The following is a 23,426-nucleotide window of genomic DNA, read 5'->3' on the forward strand; positions in this document are numbered from 1 at the left end:
ATGGCATTGTGTGTGGACCCTAGATTCTATGCTGAATACACAGGTAGAGGTATAGTGCTTTTGCTATCCATTCCACTTATCCTCCTTCTTCACTGCAACATGAAGCAGGAGGATGTGTTCTCTAGGAAAGTCCTTCCAGCGGTTAAAATACATGAAAGTTCTTACATCTTTTGGTCAACTAGGAGTTAGTAGGGAGTCTCTTTGGAACACTGGGGAGTATTAATAGAGTATGGCTCAGGATTGTAATTAGAATTCATAGGCAAGGTGGAGAAAGACAGATCATTGTATTTGTGCCTTTTTCACAAGCTCCACAAGGTCAGAAACTCATCAAAGGATGACCTCATACTTCTCTGAGAGATGGCAGACTGTGAAGCTGATGGTTCTCAGTAACTGAGAGGTTGACAGGACCGACCTAATCTGACCTTTCTAGCTGGGTTGAAAATGTCTTCTCACAAGTGGGCTTAACCTCATAGTTCAAGTGACTTCTTATGGCACAGCTTGAGTGTATACTGTGTCCTACTACTGATATCCTTCAAGAAATCATGAATGTGAATCACTTGTGCAGTTTAAATACAATATCCTACTATTAAAGCGTGACAGTTCTCACCCAAAAGTCTGAAAAAGAAATGATTTATTATATTATAGAATTGCATTATCTAATTTTCACAAGAAGTAAAAAGTTTAAATTGTAGTAACTGCATTTCATTGTAAAGAAGTAGTGATTCCTAATAAGTTTTATTGATTATTAAGTATATTTAACAATCCTAATTTTGGTGACAAACAGGTGGATAACATGTAAAAACAGGTAGAAAATTGCTTTCATTTTATCAACACACACACTGTCATAAACTGCTTGTCTCGAGCAGGGTCGCGGCGAACTGCAGCCTAACCCAGCAACACAAAGTGCAAGGCTGGAGGGGGATGGGACGCACCCAGGACGGGACATACCCAGGACGGGATGCCAGTCCACCGCAAGGCAAACCAAGCAGGACTCAAACCCCACACCCACCAGAGAGCAGGCATAGGCCAAGCTCGCCGTGCCACCGCACCATTGCTCCCCCCCCCCATTTCATCCACCTGATATTTATTTTAATAGAAAAAAGTGAAATTATTTGATATTGCATTCCTTGTTACATTGCTAGTCCTACACAAAATAGACAAAAAAATCTGTAAAGGGATGAACATTTTAAACTGTTCACAACATTGAACACTTTTCAAGTGAACAGTACATTTACGCAACCACCTTGCTGACACTGCTTAGTACCCTGCTGACATTTATTGACAAGGGATATTAAAAAGAACTAGCAATGTGCAATGTTTGATGCTACATGGTTCTTAATGTCCCATGTTCTTGGGAAAACCTGTATTTATGCCATAACTGATTAAAAATAAGAAAAATGCAAACATTCAATAAAATGTATCAGATGTACTTTTCAAGCTGTTTACAAATGATTTTTTTGTTCACATGTACTCCTTGTGCATTCATTTCTTGCCTATATTAAAATCAGTGCAGCGCACAAAAGTACTGAAGATAATAATGCATACCAGTAAAAATGATTATAGTTAAACCTAACCATGACTCACTGTTTCAAGGAGTTTGGCTTGTTTGCACGGTGGCACAGCAAGTAGCACTGCTGTCTCACAGGGCCTACACGGTGTGAGAGAACATGGGTTTTATCCCCACTCAGTCTGTGTGGAGTTTGCATGTTCTCCCTGTGTCTGTCTGGGTTTTCTCTGGGTGCTCTGATTTCCTCCCACAGTCTAAAGAAATGCTGTTCAGGTTCCCCATAGTGTGTGAGTGACACAAAGAGAGTCTGTTCCAGTGATGTATGGGTGAGTGAACCATTGTAAGTAGTGTATCTAGCAGTGTAAGTCACCTTTGTGGATAAGGTATGTGGGCTGGTAACACAACATAGTATCTGCTGTAAGTTGCTTTGGAGAAAAGCATCTGCTAAATAAATAAATGTAAATATTTAATGAGGGTTGAACCAGGACAGGAACTGGGGTTTCACTTCCAGTGTCTTCACTTTGGTCTCTGTGCTGAAGCCTGACTCAAAGGGAAGAACACTGAGACCTTACTCAGGCACTCTGTTTGTGTTCAGTGATTTATCTTACCCCCCTCCTTTTCTGTCCGCCCACGAGAAGAGCAGGGAAACTTAGTCCTCAGTCACCCACAGAGAGCTTGAAGTCTACCAAGCACTACACTGTCATTTGCCGATGAAAATGATTTGCACTGAATCACTGCTTAGTGTCTGCTCACGGGAGTTTCAAAACAGTAACTACTATGAGAAATTACTATTGCACATGTGTGTGCGTGCATTTGCCATGAGTCATCACTGAGCCTAAATGGTGGAACTTTGCTTGCCTTCCTCATCTCACCAACAGAGTGCCAATAGAAACATAATTATGCCAGTTGTTCAGATAAACATCCGGGAAGCTATGAGCTCAACATTGTGGACTGATAGGAAGAAAACATGCATGAGATATTTTCAGAGCCACTACACAATTCTATCCTGTCCAAAGTTGCTGAAAACTATCTCAGTAAGATTTTCTAAGTAGAAATGTCAAAATGGCACATTGTACTCAAATAATAAAACTGAGTGTTGAGACTGATTGCTAAAGTCCTATCTGAATAGTCACATTTTTGGGAATAGAAAAGAACACAAACACACACACTGTCTGAAACCGCTTGTCCCAAGCAGGGCCGCAGTGGACCAGAACCTAACCCGGCAACACAGGGCACAAGGCCAAAGTGGGAGGGGAGACAAAAAGAAAACAGCACTTTCAGATTTAGTGAATAAATTCAGTGAATAAAGTTAATTTGCACAATACACGGATGCGTTTTGGCTGGGTGCCTTCTTCAGCTTTACCCAGCTCTTGCTGGTGTTATTTTGTTTATTACAAATGTCCAGCAGTTACAGGCCTAAGGGGATCAGCCAGACTGCAGACATAATTTAGCCTTTTACTTAGCAGAGTGGGAACAAGGAGACTTCATACTTTACCCACTAAGCAAATTCAATCTGTAAACTGATGCCTCAGTTAATGCTCAGTCCAAGAATGCAGAATAACAAGAAGGGCAATAATGGACAGATTTAACAATGATTACTATTATTACATGTCATTGTAATAGTCTCATAAAATTTCTTTAAAAAGTCATTACCAGTCTGAAGTTATTCAGCTGCTATTGTATAGAGATTGAATAACTCATTGTGTCTTACAAAAAATTGTGCAATAAGCCTTGATAACTGTTAAGGTCACTCTTTTTTTCTCATTTTTATTTTATCTTAAAAAGAGGCTATGTAAGTGAATACTGTCTGGTTAACCCAGATGGCTTGTTGATGTCTCAGAATCTCACACTAGAGATTAGCAAGCCTTTTAAATTAGACCTCTGGTTGTCAAAAAATGTCCCTCTGTAATTACTTTGAAAATGCCAGCTATTTAGGAAGTATCATAAGCCAGGATCCATTTTCATCTGGCACTAATGGTAAGAGGTTTTGAATAGTCGCAGCGAACTTGGATAATGTCATGGGGAGCCAAAAGCCACAATTCAACATGCTAATGAAATTCAAACTGGGTTATAAAATGAGCATATCTTGAGGAATAAGACAATACATTACTAACTCCAGACACTAAACTTTTAACTTTCCTCCCCAAAAATATAAGTTGTGTTCATTAGTTGTTCACAAGCATGGCATGGTGCTGCAGCAGGTAGAGCGTTTGCCTCACAGTGCCTGGATTGTTCAGGTGTTGGTTCAAATCCAGCTGAGTTTGCTTGGAGTTTGTATGTTGTTACAGGTGTTACATGGGTGCTCAGGTTTCATCAATGCGTCATCAAAAAGCCTGCAAAGGTTTTGAGGCTACCAAGCAGCAAGAACTCTGTGGAACGCATGCAGCACCTTGTTACTGAATTCATGCTGTTCTGGCAGCAAACAATGGTCTCCTCTGGAAGTAGTTAGGTGTTTATGTTACTTCATTTAGCAGCCTCTGCTCTGCAGGGATTGAACTCACATCCTCTTGCACCACCCAGGTGTTGTGAGACAACAGCACTACTCACCGTGCCACGTGCTCCTGGTAGGCTGACTGGTGAGTTTATTTCTTCTAAACAATGCATGAATCTGCTCAGTGTTGAGCATGGAATGTCATTACTATGAAAAATTATTTTCTGTCATAGAACATAAAATAATCTGCTTTGACACTGTCTACAATTCTGAGAAAGTATAACTGTTTTCTTGGTCACATTATTTTCAACAGTACCTTCATTGTGAAAGACTGCTACAGAATGAGAGGTATTTTAAAATGAATGGGACTCTTCAGAAAATCTTTGTACAGTCTCTGTTGTTTTTATTGAGCGATATCCATCTCTGACAATTGAACTAAGTTCTTACATCTTTAATATTTTATTTAGGGCAATAGGTACTGTAGTGAACCTGGTCAGTAATATAGAGGATGCTTGCTGACTTGTAACCTCTGGCTTTCCAGTTTGAATTAAAGATTTAGCACTGCATTGCTATCACTCAGTGTATTTTACAGATTTAACTGTGGATTTTATTACTCTTGTTTTTCCCTCCAGTGACAATCACTGTCTGCCAGTGGAGGAGTGAATTACCATCTTGTATTCACAATTTACAGATGTCTCCCCCAGTGGATGCCCTTCAAGGGAGTCTGCAGCGCATTACGATGAGAATTACTGGAACAGCATGTAGTCAATCTCTATGTAAAATGGTACCATGATGCCTAAAATTGTCATTCATTCGCCTTTGTCATGTGCAGAACAATAAATACTCCAATCCACTTGCTCATCAAAAAAATAATTATACTCAATATATGTTATTCTTAGGGGGTGCAGTGGAGCAGTGGGCTTGGCCAGGCCCTGCTCTCTGGTGGGTCTGGGGTTTGAGTTCTGCTTGGGGTGCCTTGCAATGGACTGGTGTCCCATCCTGGGTGTGTCCCCTCCCCCTCCAGCTCTGAACCCTGTGTTGGCCGGTTAGGCTCCGGTTCGCCGTGACCCTGCTAGGGATGAGTGGCTTGTGTGTCTGTGTGTGTGTCTGTGTGTGAGTGTGTGTTATTCTTTCTAGCCAATGATATTTAAAATTAAAAAATACCTCACTTTAATCATGCTCTATTTACCTGACACTTTTCTCCAAAGCAACTGACAATGTTAAGGCTACAATTATTCACCCATTTATACAGCTGGGTAATTTTACTGGAGTATTCAGGATAAGTACCTTACTCAAGGGTACTACAGCCAGAGCTGTGGATCAGATCTGCAACCTTTAGGTCTAAAGATAGCAGCTCAAACCACTATGCTACCAGCTGTCCTCAAGATTGAATTCAATTTATTTTTATAGAGCACTCTTCTCACACAGTGACACAGAACACTTTAACACAGGCATAAGGCAAGAAAAACAAATACATCAGATACAGAAACAAAAAAGACAGTTGACTATCAATTATCCTAATATAATACTTTTATAGAGCTGTAGGTATGTCTACTGGCCACGGAGGAAAGGAAGAAAAACTCCCAACTGAAAATCAAGGGAGAAAAAACCTCTGGGGGTCCAAGGGCCAGTGGTTGCCCACCCCTCCTGGGCATTCTAGATTAAGTAACAATTGTAAGCCAGTTAACAAGTGATAATGATATTGTTGCTATATGGTAGCTTGAATCCCCAGCTCAGCATGGGGATTACATTATTACAAGATAACAATGTACACCAGTGAATAATCACACCTAACCATGACTCAGTGTTTCAAGGAGTTTGGCTTGTTCATATTTAATTAATTAATATTAATAGCCAGAAGATGTGAAGCAGAATACAAACTGAACGGGACACCAGTAGCCATGCACACATAATCACACACATTCACACACAAAAGTCCAAGAAGGGTCACCAATCCAAAGGATAATATAATATAGTCAGCATTAGAAGTTAAAGTTGAATTTATTCTTAAAAGACGTACACTGTTTGAAGCAAAGATTTCCACGACTGTTCATATCTGGTGTCCTCTAGCTGTGTCCAAATTGGCAGCAATGGGTTACATAAATTTTTCTCACATGTCTCCTTACAGAGATCCAAGCTGAAAGGTCGCGCCACGCTGGGCTCATGCAGCTGCCAAGTTCCATGCCTTGGCACTGGGGACGGCAGTCTTTTCGTCCCCTTGGGGGGTCACCAGGAGAAGCGGAGCCAGGGGCCGTGACGCCGCTGAAGGACGCCGTTCTGGCTGGACGGAGGAGGCGGTCTGCGGACTCCACCATCTGTTCTCCTCTCTCTCCAGGGTCCGGAGACTAAGGGAGACCAGCACAGGCGATTTTTTTCCACGGGCGCAATTGATGTTTTAGCACATGCCTCACCAGTCCTAATGTCTCTCCAGCAACAGTCTTCTTTAAGTAATTAATTTTATTCTTATGGTCTTTTTACATACCCTATTTTGTATGACATCACAGAGCAGGTTTATCCCACACATGACACATGTCACAGATTCATTTAAGTATCTCTAACAATGACATTATGAGGAGTTTGACCATGTATTCATACAACCTCAGTTCCGTGCCGTGTCTTGTAAAGCAGTTTTTGTGTTCTAAGTGCAATCACGTCTTCCATTACAAGACCTCAGCTGATCTCGTTCATCCGACATATGTGATCTTGTATGTTGTATAAAAATGCTTTAACAAATTTTAAAAAACAGAGATTTATGTACCATTTACATGTTTGAGATGACAAGCAAGAGAATTTAACTTCTCTCATTACGAAAACATGACAACAGTTAATATATATTTCCATCCACTTTCCATAACTGCTTCTCTTGAGCAGGGTTGTGGTGATCCACCGTCTATCCCAGCAGCATTGGGCACAAGGCTGAGGGGGTACACCCTGGACAGAATGCCAGTCCATCAGAGCACAAAAATTAGTATGTATATTTATTTGATCTATCATAATATTAGTCTTCATATTAGTCCTTGACTTTTTAAATCCCATAGGTAGCCAGAAACCCTCCATAACAATCGATCCCCGTCTTCTCCTGGTCTCAGTGCTGAGCGTTAATGTCTAATGTGTTCACTCAGTCAGTGGCATTCACCATCCATTAAGATAGAAAGCAGCCGGCTTGTCACTACTTCCTCAACCCCATTTTCATCACGGTCATTTAAAACTGACCAACAGTACTGTCTGTCTCAAGACTGTGCCGAGCAATAAATGCTGACAGATTTGTTTTCCCCCGCAAAAGAAATCCAATTAAATATGGCTCTGTTTTATTTCCCACAAAGCAGACCATCTGGGAACAGAAATGTTGTCTGTTATTCAGTGGGATTTCAAAAATAACGTATGCGTTACCAATATGGTAAGCCTTGATCTATGATCATTAACATACTTGTTACTCCCCTGTGTGCAGTAAATTCCATCATGACTAGCGGTAAAAATCCATCAACAAAGGATCCAAAATCATAGCAGTCTAAAGTCTGCAAGCTCAAGTCAAAGGTCTGTTTCTTGAAATCACTAAGCTCTGTAGTTGAGAGGGAAACTAATTATTTTTGGATATAGTATATACAGTGTATAGTACATTTTGTAGACAAAATGTGAGCAATGCTAAATTTCCTCAGAAAATATGGTGGTTAGGATTTTTGCAAAGATCCAGCAGAAGATCCTGCCAAATATCCAGAACACTGGGAGTTAGCTGGTTACAGACAGCACCCATGGAGGACTCGGTTGTCCTTTGTGTAAACAATGACCCAATATGCTGCTCGGTGTTCATTTTAAATTGTTTTTTAATCCATCTACACCCACAGACATAAAACTGGGTGTATTGCAGCTTTGCATCACAATAAAAGCAGCATAATGATATAATGAATAGTGCTTGTGCCTCACAAGTCTGGGGCTGTGTTTACAGACGTGGGTTCAAATTCGGCTCAGTCTGGGTGGAGTCTACATGTTCTCCCCGTGTTTGCATGAATTACCCCCCGACCCCCCCAGTCTGAAGACGTGTTACACGTGAATTTGTGACTGTAAATTGCTGTTAGTGTGTGTATGTTTGAGTGAGGTGTGTGCATGTTATGATGATGGTTTGGTGTACACTGTGTTTCCAGAGAAGGTTCCAGACTCTACTTTGGACAAACAGTTACTGAGAATAGACAGATCATTAAAAAACACAGCTTATATGTTCCCTAACCTGCAATCTGCCCTCAACCTACTATATATACACATTATCTCAACTCTCTGTCATAGCCATGAACATTGAATGGCTAATAGCACAAGCAATAAAGTTAACAAGGCACTGTATTTTTACTCATTAATCCGGCTCAGCAATGAGAATCCTACGCACCATCAAAAGGCGCCTTTGGGCCGGTCTGAATATTTTAAATACTTGCTGTTTCAGCTCATAGTGACTTTTTTCTGTGTTAAATGTATTAGTTAATGTAAGGCCTGTGGTTACGGACAGTACTTCTGACCCAGACAGGGAGTACTGAGCCTAATGTGGCCCCACTCCCTTGCCTTCAGTTCGAGCTGCAGGCTGTTCAGTCCACTCCCTCCATTCCACCTCTGTCTGTAGTGCATAAATATGAATATCACAGTGTGCATATCCACATGTCTCTGTCCAGAGGGGAATCTCTGTGATTCTGATTCTATTTTTTGCCTTGCAGGAGAAATTTAAAGAAAATAATTTTTGTTGCATCCTGGCTGGAAAGAATTGAGGAAAGATTCCTAGAGGTGTGAACCCATGCCACCTTTCTCTGGTTATCAAGGGTCTTGATTTACAAACAATTGCATTAAGTTTACAAGGAAATTCTGGAGTTTCCTTTGCTCAACATCCTCTATACCATTCAGCCAGGAAGGTCATCATGGAGCAAGCCACTCTGTTCAGTGATCCAGTTATCTGGGTGCTCTGGTTTCCTCCCACAATCCACAGACACGGGTTGCCGGTAGACATGGCCAGTACAGTATCAGTAGAGCTCTGTATGTTCATACTTGGTAAAGAAATGGATTTTATTGTTATGGTTCGCACCTGAAGTTTCCTCTGTAAATATGTGGATGACTGTGTCACGACCCACAGGGACAATACCCCTATGGGCCAGAGGAGGCACCACTCAGTGCCGCTAGCCCAGACCCATGCACCTGTTCACAATCTGGTAGTTGCTGAGGTATAAAAAAGGAGCAAGCGGCATAGGACAGATTGCAGATTCTTAAGTAGTATTTCTTTTGTGCGCACTTAGCAAACATTAGTTACCTGTTTCCTCAGTTTTGTTCAGGTGAACGTTCCAGTCCCAAATGCCCATTCTGTCTTCTCCTGCCTTGTTCTCCGGTGTTGGTCCAGTGTTCCAGTCTGGTATTTCATCACGCCTCCGTTTTCAAGTCCTACTCAGAGATTCACGTTTCGCTTTTCACTTTTATGCAAATACACTGTGTGTCTCCTTGCCCCGCGTTCATTGTTTCACCTCTACCTGATACTTTACAGTTTGAGCTGTGCAGTTATAAATACACTCTGCACGTGGGGTCTTTTGACTTTTCGTCTGTGTTCGAACATAACAGCAACGCGCGTTCGTGTCCGACTCCCGTCCGGACCCTATACACTGAAATGTTTAACGGTCTTCCGCAAGAGAAAGAAAGATTTGACCTGCATGGTTAATTCAAATAAAATCTGGAATCTATAGATGCCCCTCTAGAACTTCTTAGGTGGTGTAGCTCCTACCTGTGAAATATTGTTACTTTTTGCCCTTGTTTTATTTAAGGAAATATATATACGTGCTGGCGCAGCAGGTTTGGCCTGTGCCTGCTCTCTGGTGGGTCTGAGGTTCAAGTCTTGCTTGGGGTGCCTTGCGATGGACTGGTGTCCCGTCCTGGGTGTGTCCCCTCCCCCTCTAGCCTTATGCCCTGTGTTGTCGGATTAGGCTCCGGCTCGCCATGACTCTTCTTGGGACAAGCAGCTTCAGACAGTGTGTGTGTATGTATGTATATATGTGCTGTGTAATCTCCTCTGGCAAATTTTGTGTCATACAAACTTGTAGTATGTTCTGGACCATGTCTCTGCTGCAGACTCCCTCCCTATAGGGGAAGGGACCTGTCATTTGCTATCTGTATTGGGGCAAAAATCAGGAAGGTCCAGACTGTTGTAAACCCATAAAAAAGTGAAACATCTGACCTCATCAGAGAGGATTAAATAAACTTACAACTGACTTAAACCACCCAATCATGTAAGACCTAGTTGGTATATAACTTCTTGTATGTCAGAAGGGAGCCAGGGTAGCGTTTAGAGTCGTGGCTCCTGCTCTCCAATGCAACGTTATTGAGGTGACATTGTGATCTGAGGCAGACAACTTGAATAAATTCTTCATCTTCTGCAACTTGGGTTCCAGAACCAACCCCAACCTTAACCCTTCCTCGCTAGAATGCCATTCACAAGAACAGTCCACAACATGTATTTTCAATTCCTCAATGTTCAGTTTCTGTCTCTACATTTATGACCCAGTGCCGTTCTTTTGTTAGTAAAAAGTAAAAAGCTCAGATTCCAATCAGGGTAACTTTGGGTCGAGGGCAATGGGGACCAGCCCGAGTCTACCAAAGTGCAGCAGAAGATTGTGTACCGTGACCTGGTGGTTACTGAGAAAGAGCCCAGAAGAAATGGCAGGACTCCAAAAGACCACCAATAGACTAAGCAACCTGTTACCCCAGCTTCTGTTCTACCAAGTAATTGCTGGGACCTGGAGTCATAGGTGACAGGATGTGTATTAGGTGACAGGTATGGAAAGCAAATCCATGCCTGATATCAGAGTACCTGAAAATGGGGGGGTACAATCTAATGCATGGATCATATCTAGCCGGCAACTTGCTCAAAGATTTGCTATAAATATTTTTAAAAAATCAGTTTCCTTCCATTCAGAGTTTTTACTTAATGCCAGGAGTTTTCTTCTGCTCATTCAACTCTATGAGAACACTTTAGGTGTGTAAATGAACACTGAACTTCCTCAAATTGCATTTCACTTTTAAGTGTACAGGGATGAAAGTTTGGTTGATTCCAGGTCTTTCAATGCAGGAAGCCTAAAGCACTCTGGAGGTACTGCATAGCTTCTTCACTGTGGTAAACACTGGAGTGATGTAACTTCCTGCTACCTGTGTGAGTTTTCTGATGTTATCAAGTTGATGTGGGGAGGGAAGCCCATTTTGGAATGTTTTTCCACTGGTTGATGATGTTTTGTGATAAAATCAAATTTTTCACAGATGTTCAGATCTGGGCTTCATTTCAGTACTTCATATGAAAATGGCTATGTACCATAGTGTTATACTTGTACGAGAGTGTTATATGTATAATGACATTATACAGGTACCACAGCATTATGATATAGTATATAATGTACAAATAGTGTCATACATGCGTTATGTACTGCAGTGTAACATTATAAAGTTCACGCCACGTTAACAATTCTGTTGTGTAACTTCAGGGGTTCCATACTGTAGCTGTTTCACTTGCAGTTGTGTATCCCATTTTTGAAAATGCTGCAGTTATTAATATAATTTTTCATATGCAATTGTGGGGAGACTGTCTCTGATAACTGGGACATACACCTAGAAAGAGCCCTTTGTTTTAGTCCCTCTTTGTTTTGATGGAACTGATTGGTTGATAAGTTGAAAGCAGAAATTCATTCAAGAACGTGCACATTAGCACTTCAAAAAAAAATAACAGCCTTACATGGCCTCAGAGCCAGTGTTCTGGAGCTGAAAATTAATTTCCTGTGCAAACTGACAGACAAGTCCAGATGTTGAGATTCCCGTCGTGTCACAAGGACATTAAACATGAGTCCTGTCTTGGCCGGTGCTAACAGGAAGTGGTCTTTCACTAGTCCTACATTGTTTGATTTGTTCCAAATTAATCCCAGCACAAATGAGGATTAACTAAGCAAACGGCCACAGTGTTTACAGTGGCGAGAGATGTCACCAGTCGATTTCTCTGCGTGGAGCTCAGCAACACCAGAAACCAGTTAGCCTGCTGTTCAAGGTTTAAGGTACACTCTCTAATACCACTGTAACATATTTTTGTAATAAATAAACTTCCAAAGTAATCAAATACAGCAGGCAATTTAAGAATGAACAGCCGACAGTAAATGAGATACATGCCTGGTGATTCTGGAACTAGACTGTGACCACTTATTGAAAATTACAGCCTTTTCTCAAGAACAAATTGATAACAATTTGCCATATTCATGCATTGCCGAGGTCTCCTATTAATCAATATATTTCACAGTGGAGATGTGAAAGAATTCCCTTGAAAAATGTCATTTTAATGGGTTCATTGTCTTAGGAAGTGCTCGATCTCCGAGTGAACATTACATCAATAATGCAGAACTCCTCCAAATTTAAGACAAATGGTATTATTCCATTAATACAAATGTACTACTTCCACAGCAATGTTCTGTCACTGGTTCCCCACCTTTGCCTTAACATGGAAGCTCTGCAACAGAGTCCTGCTCCAAGTAGCTTTATACAGTACTGCATTTTACAGTGTTTATCCAACATTTTGTGTTTTATGGGGCTCAACCTCTAATGCAATTTTTTTTTTTTAATGCAATGTTTACAACCGCTTGCCCCATGTTGGGTTTTAGCAAGGCAGAGCCTACCCAGCAACGCAGGGCACAAGACCGAGGGGGCGGGGATATATCTTGGATGGGGCGCCAGTCTGCCGCAGGGCAACCCCAGACCTGACTCAGAGTGAGGACAGGCCAAACCTGCTCTGCTACCACACTCACCACCTGTACTGTATTTCTTTAAAACACAGTAAACAGTGAATTATTGATTAAAGTGTATTGCTACTTACAGCTTGATTATTGCCTTAATGTCCAATGCCAATCATAATTACACACACAGACTGAAGCCACTTGTTCCAAGGGCAGTCACAGCAAGCTGAAGCCTAACCCAGCAACACAGGGTACAGGGCTAGAGGGGGGACACATCCCAGACAGGACACCTCTGTCACAAAGCACCCCAAGCAGGACTTGAACCCCAGACCCACCAGAAAGCAGGCCTTGGCCAAACCCACTACACCACCACATCCCCCCACTGTACTGTTCATGAATCTAGAGTCTTTCAACATCCATCAGTTACTCAACAGTTCTAACATACAAAGGATTTTTTCTGTATGTAGGCATATGTATAGTCACAAAACATTTTTAAAATATGGCAAGAGGCATCACCAGGTATCCTTTTGACTATTAGACCTGGGCATCAACCAACAGCTGCAACAGCTTAGCATGGTAACCCACACCCTGGCAGGGCTGCAATCCCTACGTGCTGCTAGCACACAACACGAGTATGACTGCGACTCACTCCTCCTCAGCCTCATTCAGGCAGAAATAGAAAGTAATACTTGAGGTGGTAAACAGTGGCACTTATGTGAAACTGGCAATAACTAATAGTCTAGGCTCTGGGTTTGAATGTGGGTTTGAATCCAGCTCACTCTGTGTGGAGTTTGTATGTTTTCCCCAGTGTTCTCTTAAGTTTCTTATAGATTCTCCTGTTTCCTCCCATAGTCCAAAGACATGTACTTCAGGTGAACTGGTCATTGTAAATTGCACTTTCAGTGTATATATGTGAGTAAAACAGTATGTGGGATTGCCCTGCTCTGCCCTGCCAAACATCCTATGCTTCTCGGATAGGATCCAGACCATAGTGACCACTAAAGCAGCTGGACACATATACTATGGCATAGTGTTTCTGGACTCATACTTACCAATTCAAGCCTTGTTACTGTTCTACCCTTCAGCAGTGTCCTTTTTATGAATTACCAATTAGTATGGTTAAATTCCATTTTAAAAAATTCACACAAAGAAAACTAATAATAACATAATAGAGGTGGGTGGGTTGGAAATACCATATGGCAAAATATTGTGTTTTCCAGTTAACTTCTAACTGCTGTGAGAACCTCTTACTGTAAAAATTGACATTTTAATTGTTGTGTATGGTATACACTCAGGAAAATACTGTACATTTCAGTGTCATGTTTGAAGTACTTCTCAGGAGAAAGTTTACATTTAAATTTACATTTATTCATTTAGCAGATGCTTTTCTCAAAAGAAACGTGCATCTCAGCGAAAATACAGTTTGTGCATTTGAACAATCGACTATTGGTCCAAGACCATTAAACCATTTCAGGCTCATTAAGCTGTCCTTTGTACTGTTTCGGGCATACTGGGTCTTACTCCATCCAAGGTTCTTCACACTCCCCTGATATCACTGCAATGCTCAGCAACAACTGAAGGTTGCATGGAAGGCGCCAGTTCGCTGCACCTGACTTCAACACGAGGGACCATTCCAGTACAATGCCAGTGTGACCCTATATTCTGATGAGTCTGAATTTTTCCAAGGACACGCCTATCTGGTCCAGTGGCAAGGCGGAAGCTCAGTCTATCACATTTCCATCCTGCAAGGGGATGGAGGGGGGGGGCTGTTCTTTTTTAAACTTCAGGAAGTGCAGGACACATTTACATAGAACTTAGCTGTATTTTGTTGCTTTTTATTCTTTTCATGCATCTGAATATTATCTTGAAGTAATTCTGGTAAGGATCTTACTGAAGCGTATAATTGCAAGATTTGTCATTGAATATTACCTGGTAACCTTCAGGTTTCATTTCTATATCCTTCACTATCATTTGTTGACCCAAAATGAGTCACGTTGGAAGGCATCAGGGGGTGCGGTGGCGCAGTGCGTTGGACTAGGGTCCTGTTCTCCAGTGGGTCTGGAGTTTGAGTCCCGCTTGGAGTACCTTGCAACAGACTGGCATCCTGTCCTGGGTGTGTGTCCCCCCCCTCCGGCCTTACACCTTCTGTTGCCAGGTAGGCTCCAGTTCCCCGCAACCCCGTATGGGACAAGCGGTTCAGATAACATGTGTGTGGAAGACATCAGTGAGGGTTGTTTAAGACTTGAGTGTGGAAAGAAGAGCAGAGACAGTGTTTGTTCAGATGCAGTAAAAATCCTTCCAAAAGCCAAGTTCTTAAAAATAACTGACGTTTTAGGTGACAGTGGCTAACAAAACTATAAGTGATATCAAATCACATTACAAATACATTATTTACATTAATCTTTTAATTCTAAATATTCATACATCATGCAGTGTTCATCATAAATATATTATCTTTAAGGGGATGATATTACAGACAGTTATAGCTAAACAAATGTTCCTTTTCCACTGAATGAGTGGCAGGCACAGAAATGAACATGGTCCAGAGAACACCTATAGTGATGATTGCAGATGTGTGCAAATCACTGTTATTTTTTCACGACGTGTTTACACCAGAAACAAAAAAAGCACACATTACCTAGATCAGGTGTGGTCAAAACTAACCAACACATGAGCCAAAATTTCTCTGATATGCAGAAAGTGAAGGGTTTGAAAGTTTGTGGCAGAATAATCTCCTGAGATCAATCGGGTTTCATAGATTGGGCAGCTTTCAATGAAAACAGACAGGCATGAGCAAAATGTTGCCATGACAACAAGCAATGCCTGCCAAGGTAGCATCTTTAAATGTACACAGAAATCCAGACAGTGAGAGTTTAACCTCTAAAGTGTTAAAAATAACTAAGTCAATAAGTAATAAAATAAATAAATAAAACATATGCTCTACTTCAGATGTGTGTGATCAAAACAAGCAAACCACTGACTATGATGAACTGAAGAATGAAAATAAACAGCAAATGACAGTTTACATTTACAATGGGAGCATAGAGACAACAACTGACAAAAGGAACATGTAGAAAACTGTACTGATGGAAGATCCAGCAAGAGTTATAACAAGGGCTAGCCTGAGTCAGCTATGACTCCTCCCCTGCTATGGATTGATAGGCAAAGTGTGCATATGATGGGACCACAGCATTAATGGGGATGAGGACCTTTCCCAGAGTAACCTTTTGCAGCTTATAGTTTGAATAATCAAGACATCCTACCCCAGTGCTCTTTTCCCAATCCAGGCACACAAAGTGTTATAGAGTTAAGTTCTCAGCCTTCCACTTTTTTTTTGGAATAGCAGTAGGACTGTGGGTGCCTGCAATCTTGAGAAAAGCTCAAATGACACCAGTGACAATTACACACCCCATCAACCAGCAGACCTTTCCAAAGTCAAGGAGTATTTGGATGCATTGTCTTTTTGCTGAAGTGGGTGTGGTGGGACAGTGGTGCAGTGGATTGGACCGGGTCCTGTTCTCTGGTGGGTCTGGGGTTTGAGTCCTGCTTGGGGTGCCTTGCAACAGACTGGTATCCTGTCCTGGGTGTGTCCCCTCCCCATCCAGCCTTACACCTTGTGTTGCTGGGTTAGGCTCCGGCTCTCCACAACCCCAACTGGGGCAAGTGGTTCAGACAGTGTGTGTCCGTCTGTCTTTTTGCTTTAAGTGTCTTTCATGCCACATTGCTGCCAATACAGCACAGAAACATGGAGAAATTACAAGTCGTGTCAGCTGAACTGCAAGCAAGGAACAATCGAGTCTTAGGCTAACTGATGACGCATGCAATTGTTATAATGGGGCCAATTCACAATGCCATGTTGTCACTTTAAGTTTTGCATATTGAAACTATCTTGTTGATCTAAGGACGAGGAGTATAGAGACAAAGCACAAGAAGAGGGCAGACTGTCATGTTTAATATCAGCAGCAATAACAACAGGAGATGGGTGCCATGCCCTATTAGGTTAGTCTGCTGCTGAGAAGTTAAAACAGAATGGCAACACAGGGGGCCAAACATTTGGCTGGAGCAGTCAAGTCCTGTTGCATCTGTAAATTTGAAGATAGGTGTCAGAGATTTATTACAAGCCTCAGATACTTTTTCTATTCCTGTCCTCCAAAATTTGCCCTATTTATTGCTCCTCTTCCTTTAGCATGATAGCAATTCTGTTTTATTCCTGAGCACACCTAAGTTTCCAATACTGGAACCCGCTGTCATTTACATTTATTTATTTAGCATACACTTTTCTTCAAAGTGACTTCCAACGAACTCTACGTAGTGTTATCAGCCCACACACTTTATTCACCAAGGTGACTTACAATGCTAGATACACTACTTACAATGGGTCACTCATCCATACATCAGTGAAACACACTCACTCTGTCACTCACACACTATGGGTGAACCTGCACAGCATGTCTTTAGACTGTGGGAGGAAACCGGAGAACCTGGAGGAAACCCACACAGACACGCTACTCGCTGTGCCACCGGGCCACCCATTTTAATGTTTCTCATAATTAATGGAATGTAAACCCACCTAGGAGGTTTTGGGTCAGTGAGTGATATCATCACAATTTTTATGAATGGTGGCATTCGTTGTGATACACCTGATGTAACTAAAATGAAAACAAAGAAAAAGATTAAATACATTTTAAAAATGCTGGTCTGTGGATATAATGTGTCCTGGACAGTCTGCTTTTTCACCGTGTGATTTTTTTTTTTTTAATTCAAAGTATCGCACAAATAACAAAAAGCAGATTTCTTTCTTCACAATAGTCATTATGAGTTCTCTTGATGTAACCGAAGCAGCAAGTGAAAAAGAAAGAAAGTCTTCTAGCCCTCACAGGAATAAGCCCTCATTCTGTCTCTTAAAGGGGATTACCAATATGTGGCTTAAAAACAAGCTTGAGAGACACAAACTCAGCAGCACACGGTAATCACAGAGTTACATGAAGTGAATCGTAATATTATGGTCCTTCATAATGAAAGTGCCGGGGGGACAGCAACCACAGGACTTTGCCCAGCTGTGAGTCTAAATGCGGCACAGTGCACTACGTGCTCTATTAAGTGCACACTGAAAGAGGTATTTATTTTCCTTGTGACTTTTTTCTGTTGTCGAGCGGAGCTTCAATGCGAAACCTCCCCAACCCCCCCCACCACCACTGGTGCCAGTAGGTTCAGGAAAAGTCAGAAAGTCAGCCACGCAAGCACACACAACCTGTGTCACGCCTGGGGCAAGGTCACACACCAATCTCCAACTCATTAAAAATGTACATCAGCAACAAAGCCCCAGATCAGTCTGACTGGTGGAACGGTTAATTATTGATTGGATAACCATGCTGGTGCATTACATTTCAGAGTCACTTTTTAACCAAGAACCAGGACCGAGAAGCTCAATTTGGTACCTGTGAGGCTGAGACTGCGCAACCAAAATTCTAGAAGGTTGAAACAATAAGTGCAGAAGGCGGAGGGACATTCATTGCAGTTGCTCAGGGTACAGTGAAAATATTAAGGTATTAAGGTCACAGTCTCAGGCCAACCACAGCTGTCAGTAAGCATTCAGTTTTTTAGTTTCTGCAATGAATATTCATGAGCACTGGGTGAACGTAAAATTTACTCCCCCGGAAAAAGAGCTACAGGTAGGCTCTATAGATGGTATTTGCAGTTTATAATATATTTTTGATTAAGGGAAGGAGGGGCTCTGGGGTTGCCAGGAACCAGGGGGATACACATGACAAACCTGTCCTCCAGTCACACAGAAGTAAAGGCAAATTACGACCCATCAGTCAGAAAACTGCACATCAGGTTGCTCGAGGGACTGGATCTGATCTGTAGTACCTAGAAGTCTCCTTTGTGCTCATCTTTTCGAGAGCTGCTTTGACATTTCAGTTATAGGTAACACTGAATTAACCTGTTTTTATGGTGTGAAAGCATAAGTTCAATTGCTACAGTCTTGAATTACTGTCTGAAGATACAGTTCAAACTGTCACAGTCCTGTATTATGGCTAATTCCTGACCTTTTCCTGATGGACTCTTCCCAAATTAAAGGTAACAACTGTATCGCTTCTGGGAATAACTCAGCAGTGGCTGTTATACTGTATAATTGTTGTTCTATAGATTAATTTTTCTATTCCCAAAAATTTCACCCACTCCACATTTACAGATTATTTTAATTTAACAAACTTCAGTGCATTCCATTTACAAATACATAACCATGTCGCTCTCCTTTTTCTTTCTTTTTCTGAAAAAAGAAGGTTTGGACTTATTGTAATAACAGTCAGTTATTGTTATTGCCAGAGATTTTGTTAATCTCTGGCAAAGAATGTACAGCACTCAGTATACACAGCCCTTGATTAACATCTACTTCACCTGTTGGCTTCGTTTGACCGGCTGGTTATTTTTAAAGATCGGGATGGGAATGGACAAAAAGGAAAGAATCCTTGGCTTTCCTTGTCGGCACACCATTCAGATCCCACCCTGAGGAAGCCCACCACCGCAAGCACGTTCACAAACACACCTCCACCTCCAGCTGCAGCCCCTCCGTCACAATGCCACCTCCAAAATCGGTTTCCATAACAACCTCCGTCTGATCGTCTATAAAGCTCTATATATAGAACATGGCCTCAGATTTAATTTAGACAGTTTGAATCATCCCGTTAATTGTGGGTTTGGGTGTTTGGTGGATTACTCTGTTCACTTATTAAGGTTTCAACATTGAGATGTTGCTCTTTTCACCAAATGGCTATCAGCTATGATTCACATTTTTCCATATTTGTGTGTTAGAGCCAGTATTTTAATATTGACGCTCCATGAAAAAAATTGCCGGTAATAAACTGGTCTTTACTTTATCTTTAAAAATTTTATCTCTGACATAGCTGAGTCTTATTTGCAATTTGACAGCTGGATGTGTTAAAAAGTTTGATTCTGGTTATTGGCTGTAGATCAGCACGACCGGTGTCGGCAGAGGCACAAAGTGACAGGAACTCGCGTTGCGCTCGAGCATCTCCCGCGCCTGGACTCACGCTCCGGGAAAAGTGAAACTTCGCCGCGAGGGAGCTGCTCGCGCGTCGCCTCTCGCCCTAGTAGCGGCACTTTTCACGCGGCCGAGGCTTCTCCAACACCCCCGTCCTGCCCCTCTTACCCTGGCCGCCCTGGATGAGTAAGGGTCCTCGAAGAGATTCCAAATGAGCGGCTGCCATCGCTTCCAGCGGCTCACTTTGCCGTCGGGGGACACCACGTCCTCGATGCCCAGCCGCTTGTTGAGCTCGTCCTCGTCCGCGTCTCCGTTGTCCACGTTCATGTCGAACACGTCGAGCGCCTCCTCGGCGTCACGGTGCTGCCGGTAGGTCATCCAGCAGCACGGCTCCACGTCCGTCTCGTCGATGCCCCAGAAGCAGAGCTCCTCCTCGAACAGGGGTCCGCACACGTCGGCCGGGCAGTGCAGCTTCCCCGTGCGGTAGTAGTTGAGCACATAAGCAAAGACTCCCGGGTGGCGGTCGAAGAAGTACTCGTTGTTCTTGGCGTTGTATTCGATGAAGCCGTGGACTTGTTGCAGCTGCTCCAGCACGGACTCCGTGTCGGACCCGGACGCCAGGAGGGCCAGTCGAGTCCCGGGCAGCGTCCTCAGGGTGTTCCGGTACGTCTCGTGCCTGGTACCGCCAACGTTGAGGATTATCCTCTCGTTGTCGTCGAGCTTTCCCATCTCTCTGGATGAGACATGACTCGAAATAAAGGGAAGAGGTCTGTGAAGTCCAGAGCAGGAGCCACCTGAGAGAGGGCACTTTCGGCTGGATCTTCTGTTCTGACGGAGAAGCGCTCCGAGGTGGCTTGGCTGTCACGTGCTGGTGGCTGATGCTTCAGGCATCTTCAGTCAGTGATGCTGCCTCCGTCCGTGAAGACCCTTCCCTCTCCCCTCTTCTCCCTTCTTGCCAGGTGGAGCCAACAGCGATACCAGAGAAGTCGCACCTACTGATCCGGCTGCTCCAGTCCCGCAGCCCTAGACTCTGACCCGGGTTGCGGTCTTTGAGAGGTCTGGTTCTGCTCGAGCTCCTTATGTGCTGCTCGTCAAGGGCACCACCCCTCATGTTCTTTCTTGCTTCTCATCATGCGTGGCGGATCTCTCGCTCCCCTCGCACATCGTCATTCAAGGCTGCACACAACTTCTCGTTATTTATTAGTGCCGCTCCAGAGCCCTTTGTATTTTTTTTTTAACACACCCAAGTTTGTTTGAGTTTCTAGTGCTCGTTTTCGGATTCTCAAACAGGTCAGAGGAAAACATGTTTATTTTTTAGGGGAGTTTTTTTGTGTTTACGAAGATATGCAATAATCAGCCTTTAATTTCAGCATTTTTTCAGATTTTTCAAAGTCAACATATTTACAGTGTAACACAAAATATCTTTTGCTTTGACAGGACAGTATGGTTTTGATTTGTTAACAGAAGATAAGCACTGGCCCTCGTATAACGAGGCACCCTGGCTGTACAGGTTCCTTCTGGCTCTCCTGCAAACACAGGGAGAAATGCGCATATCTTTACGTTTTCTGATAGGACTGCCATTGATTTTCTTTTTTTCTGATGCTTTTCCAGACACTTGTTTATCCCTGTGATCAATAATTGAGCGCACTAAAGTGAAACACTTTGCGTTCAGTAAGGGCGAAAGAGAAAAACGACACGTGACCAAACGCGTATTTAAATGCACTTATGTCATTTATCTATTCTGCGAAAAAATAAATCTCATTCGACTTTTTTTTTTTTAATGAATTTATAGTGTCGACGGAATACCATACCCATTTTCATTTGTTTGATTAACCTGTGTTGCTCCTGTGGACATGGTGTGATTGTTCCTTTATGGAGATTATTTGAGCCTTGTTTTGAATTTGTGATTCTAAATGAACTCTTAAGGTCTAGCTGTGAGGAAAACAGTAGTTAAACTCAGCTGCTTTTACAACTGTACATTGGCTTTACTAAGAGAATCCAGCTCTACCACCAGGATGTGGCAGTGGCAAGAACTGGTGAAGCTCCAACCATGAGTCTAAAAACTGGGGAGATTTAATGAGGGCAGGATGAGCACCCAAAATTCAGGGCATTACATATCTTTCTGCCAGATATTAATAGGGTGATTCATCATTTGGGAGGTTGGGACCTGGCACCATCTGAAACGTCACAGGTCTTTCCTGTCGCACAGGTAGTCCTAGACTGCTTTTAGATGATGGGCGTAGTCGACAGTCACCCCCTCTTCAGCTCCACGACTAAAAATAGACAAGCAGAGACACAGCTTCAGCAAGTGATGAAAGAAAACAGAGGAAAGGGGAGAACAGAGCTAGCAGCTCTGCATGTAATAAGAAATCCACACACACACACACACACACACACACACACACACACACACACACAGCACACTGAATTACCTATACAAGGTAACTCAGAAGTCCTTTTATAATTGTAAAAGTAAGATTGTAGCTATGCTTGTCTCTTTTTGTTGTTTTCATACGTATTTAAACTCGGAATATTTATTTTTCTACTTGTTTATGTCTTTATGTCTGCATGTACATACCTATGTGTTTTATGCTGCTCTGGGATTAATAAAGTTTCATTCATTCATTCATTCATTCATTCACATCTGGTGACTCTTAGGCTTACAGTGGTGGAAAGCAGATATACAGTGTATCAGTAAAGTTCTGGAGTAGCATATTTTGTGTGTCAGCATATCCCTGCAATGCTCTCATATCTGTATCTCAGCTCCTGCACTATTAATAGAATAAAGTTACACTTAATTATGCATGTTTATTTTTTCTACTCTACAGACTACATCACGATTGCCTTCAGATACATTGATCTCTTTTATTGGCCATTCCTTCAGCAAATAGACCTACAGATATCACTTAACATTTTGATGGATATGTGGACCATATTTTAAAATGATGGGCTCCGGCTCCAAATCCACTCCTACCATAGCACCCTTCATAAAGGTATGTACCCTGAAATTGTTTGGTCAAAATCACCCAGCTGTATAAACAGGCAAATCATTGTAAGCAGCTTTGGAGAAAAATATTAGCTATATATAAAAAAAATGTACTACACATTGCAATAAATATACTAAACATGACCAATTTGTGCAAAAAGTTAGATGTAATTCATGACAAACTGAGGGCCAGTGTTCTGGAATGATATTTGTTTATTATTTTGAAGGCACAGTAATTCAATGGGACACTGTTTTTTAGAAGATGCCAGAACCACAATTATGAATACAGCCACACCCTAAAGGAGCTCTTCACCAATTTATTCATGTTGACCCTGTGAAAACTATATATGTCTCGAATTTACATGTATTAACTTTTTAAGCAAGCTAAGGTTAACTGCACTCTGTCCTGTCTTTCTCATTCGACAGGACAGTATTTACTCAGTGACTAACTCAATAGTCTTGCTGATCATTATTAACCCCTTGTTATCTGTCACTCTTTCTCTGATCATTTCTCATCTCCTTCTTCTAATCACACACACACACATTTTCAGAACCGCTTGTCCCATACGGGGTCACGGGGAACCGGAGCCTACCCGGTAACACAGGGCGTAAGGCCAGAGGGGGAAGGGACACACCCAGGACGGGACACCAGTCCGTCGCAAGGCACCCCAAGCGGGACTCGAACCCCAGACCCACTGAAGAGCAGGACCGGGTCCAACCCACTGCGCCACTGCGCCACTGCACCCCCCTCCTTCTTCTAATCTTTTAGAAAATATTTC

At 42.3% G+C, this 23,426-nt stretch overlaps 1 protein-coding gene across 4 annotated transcripts in view; it reads right to left on the reverse strand.

The window, feature by feature from the left end:
- The window catches only part of kcnc2 (potassium voltage-gated channel, Shaw-related subfamily, member 2), a 69,378-nt gene extending 48,548 nt beyond the window's left edge, over positions 1-20,830 (reverse strand). For all 4 annotated transcript variants that reach the window (XM_018756002.2, XM_018756001.2, XM_018756000.2 and 1 more), the window contains exon 1: positions 19,830-20,830. In XM_018756002.2, coding sequence (XP_018611518.1) covers positions 19,830-20,390 — 561 coding nt within the window. In that variant the 5' untranslated portion in view covers positions 20,391-20,830. The remainder of the gene's footprint in view (positions 1-19,829) is intronic.
- Positions 20,831-23,426: the final 2,596 nt, after the last annotated feature.

This window comes from Scleropages formosus, chromosome 24, assembly GCF_900964775.1.
Source record: "Scleropages formosus chromosome 24, fSclFor1.1, whole genome shotgun sequence".
Classification (NCBI taxonomy): Eukaryota; Metazoa; Chordata; class Actinopteri; order Osteoglossiformes; family Osteoglossidae; genus Scleropages; species Scleropages formosus.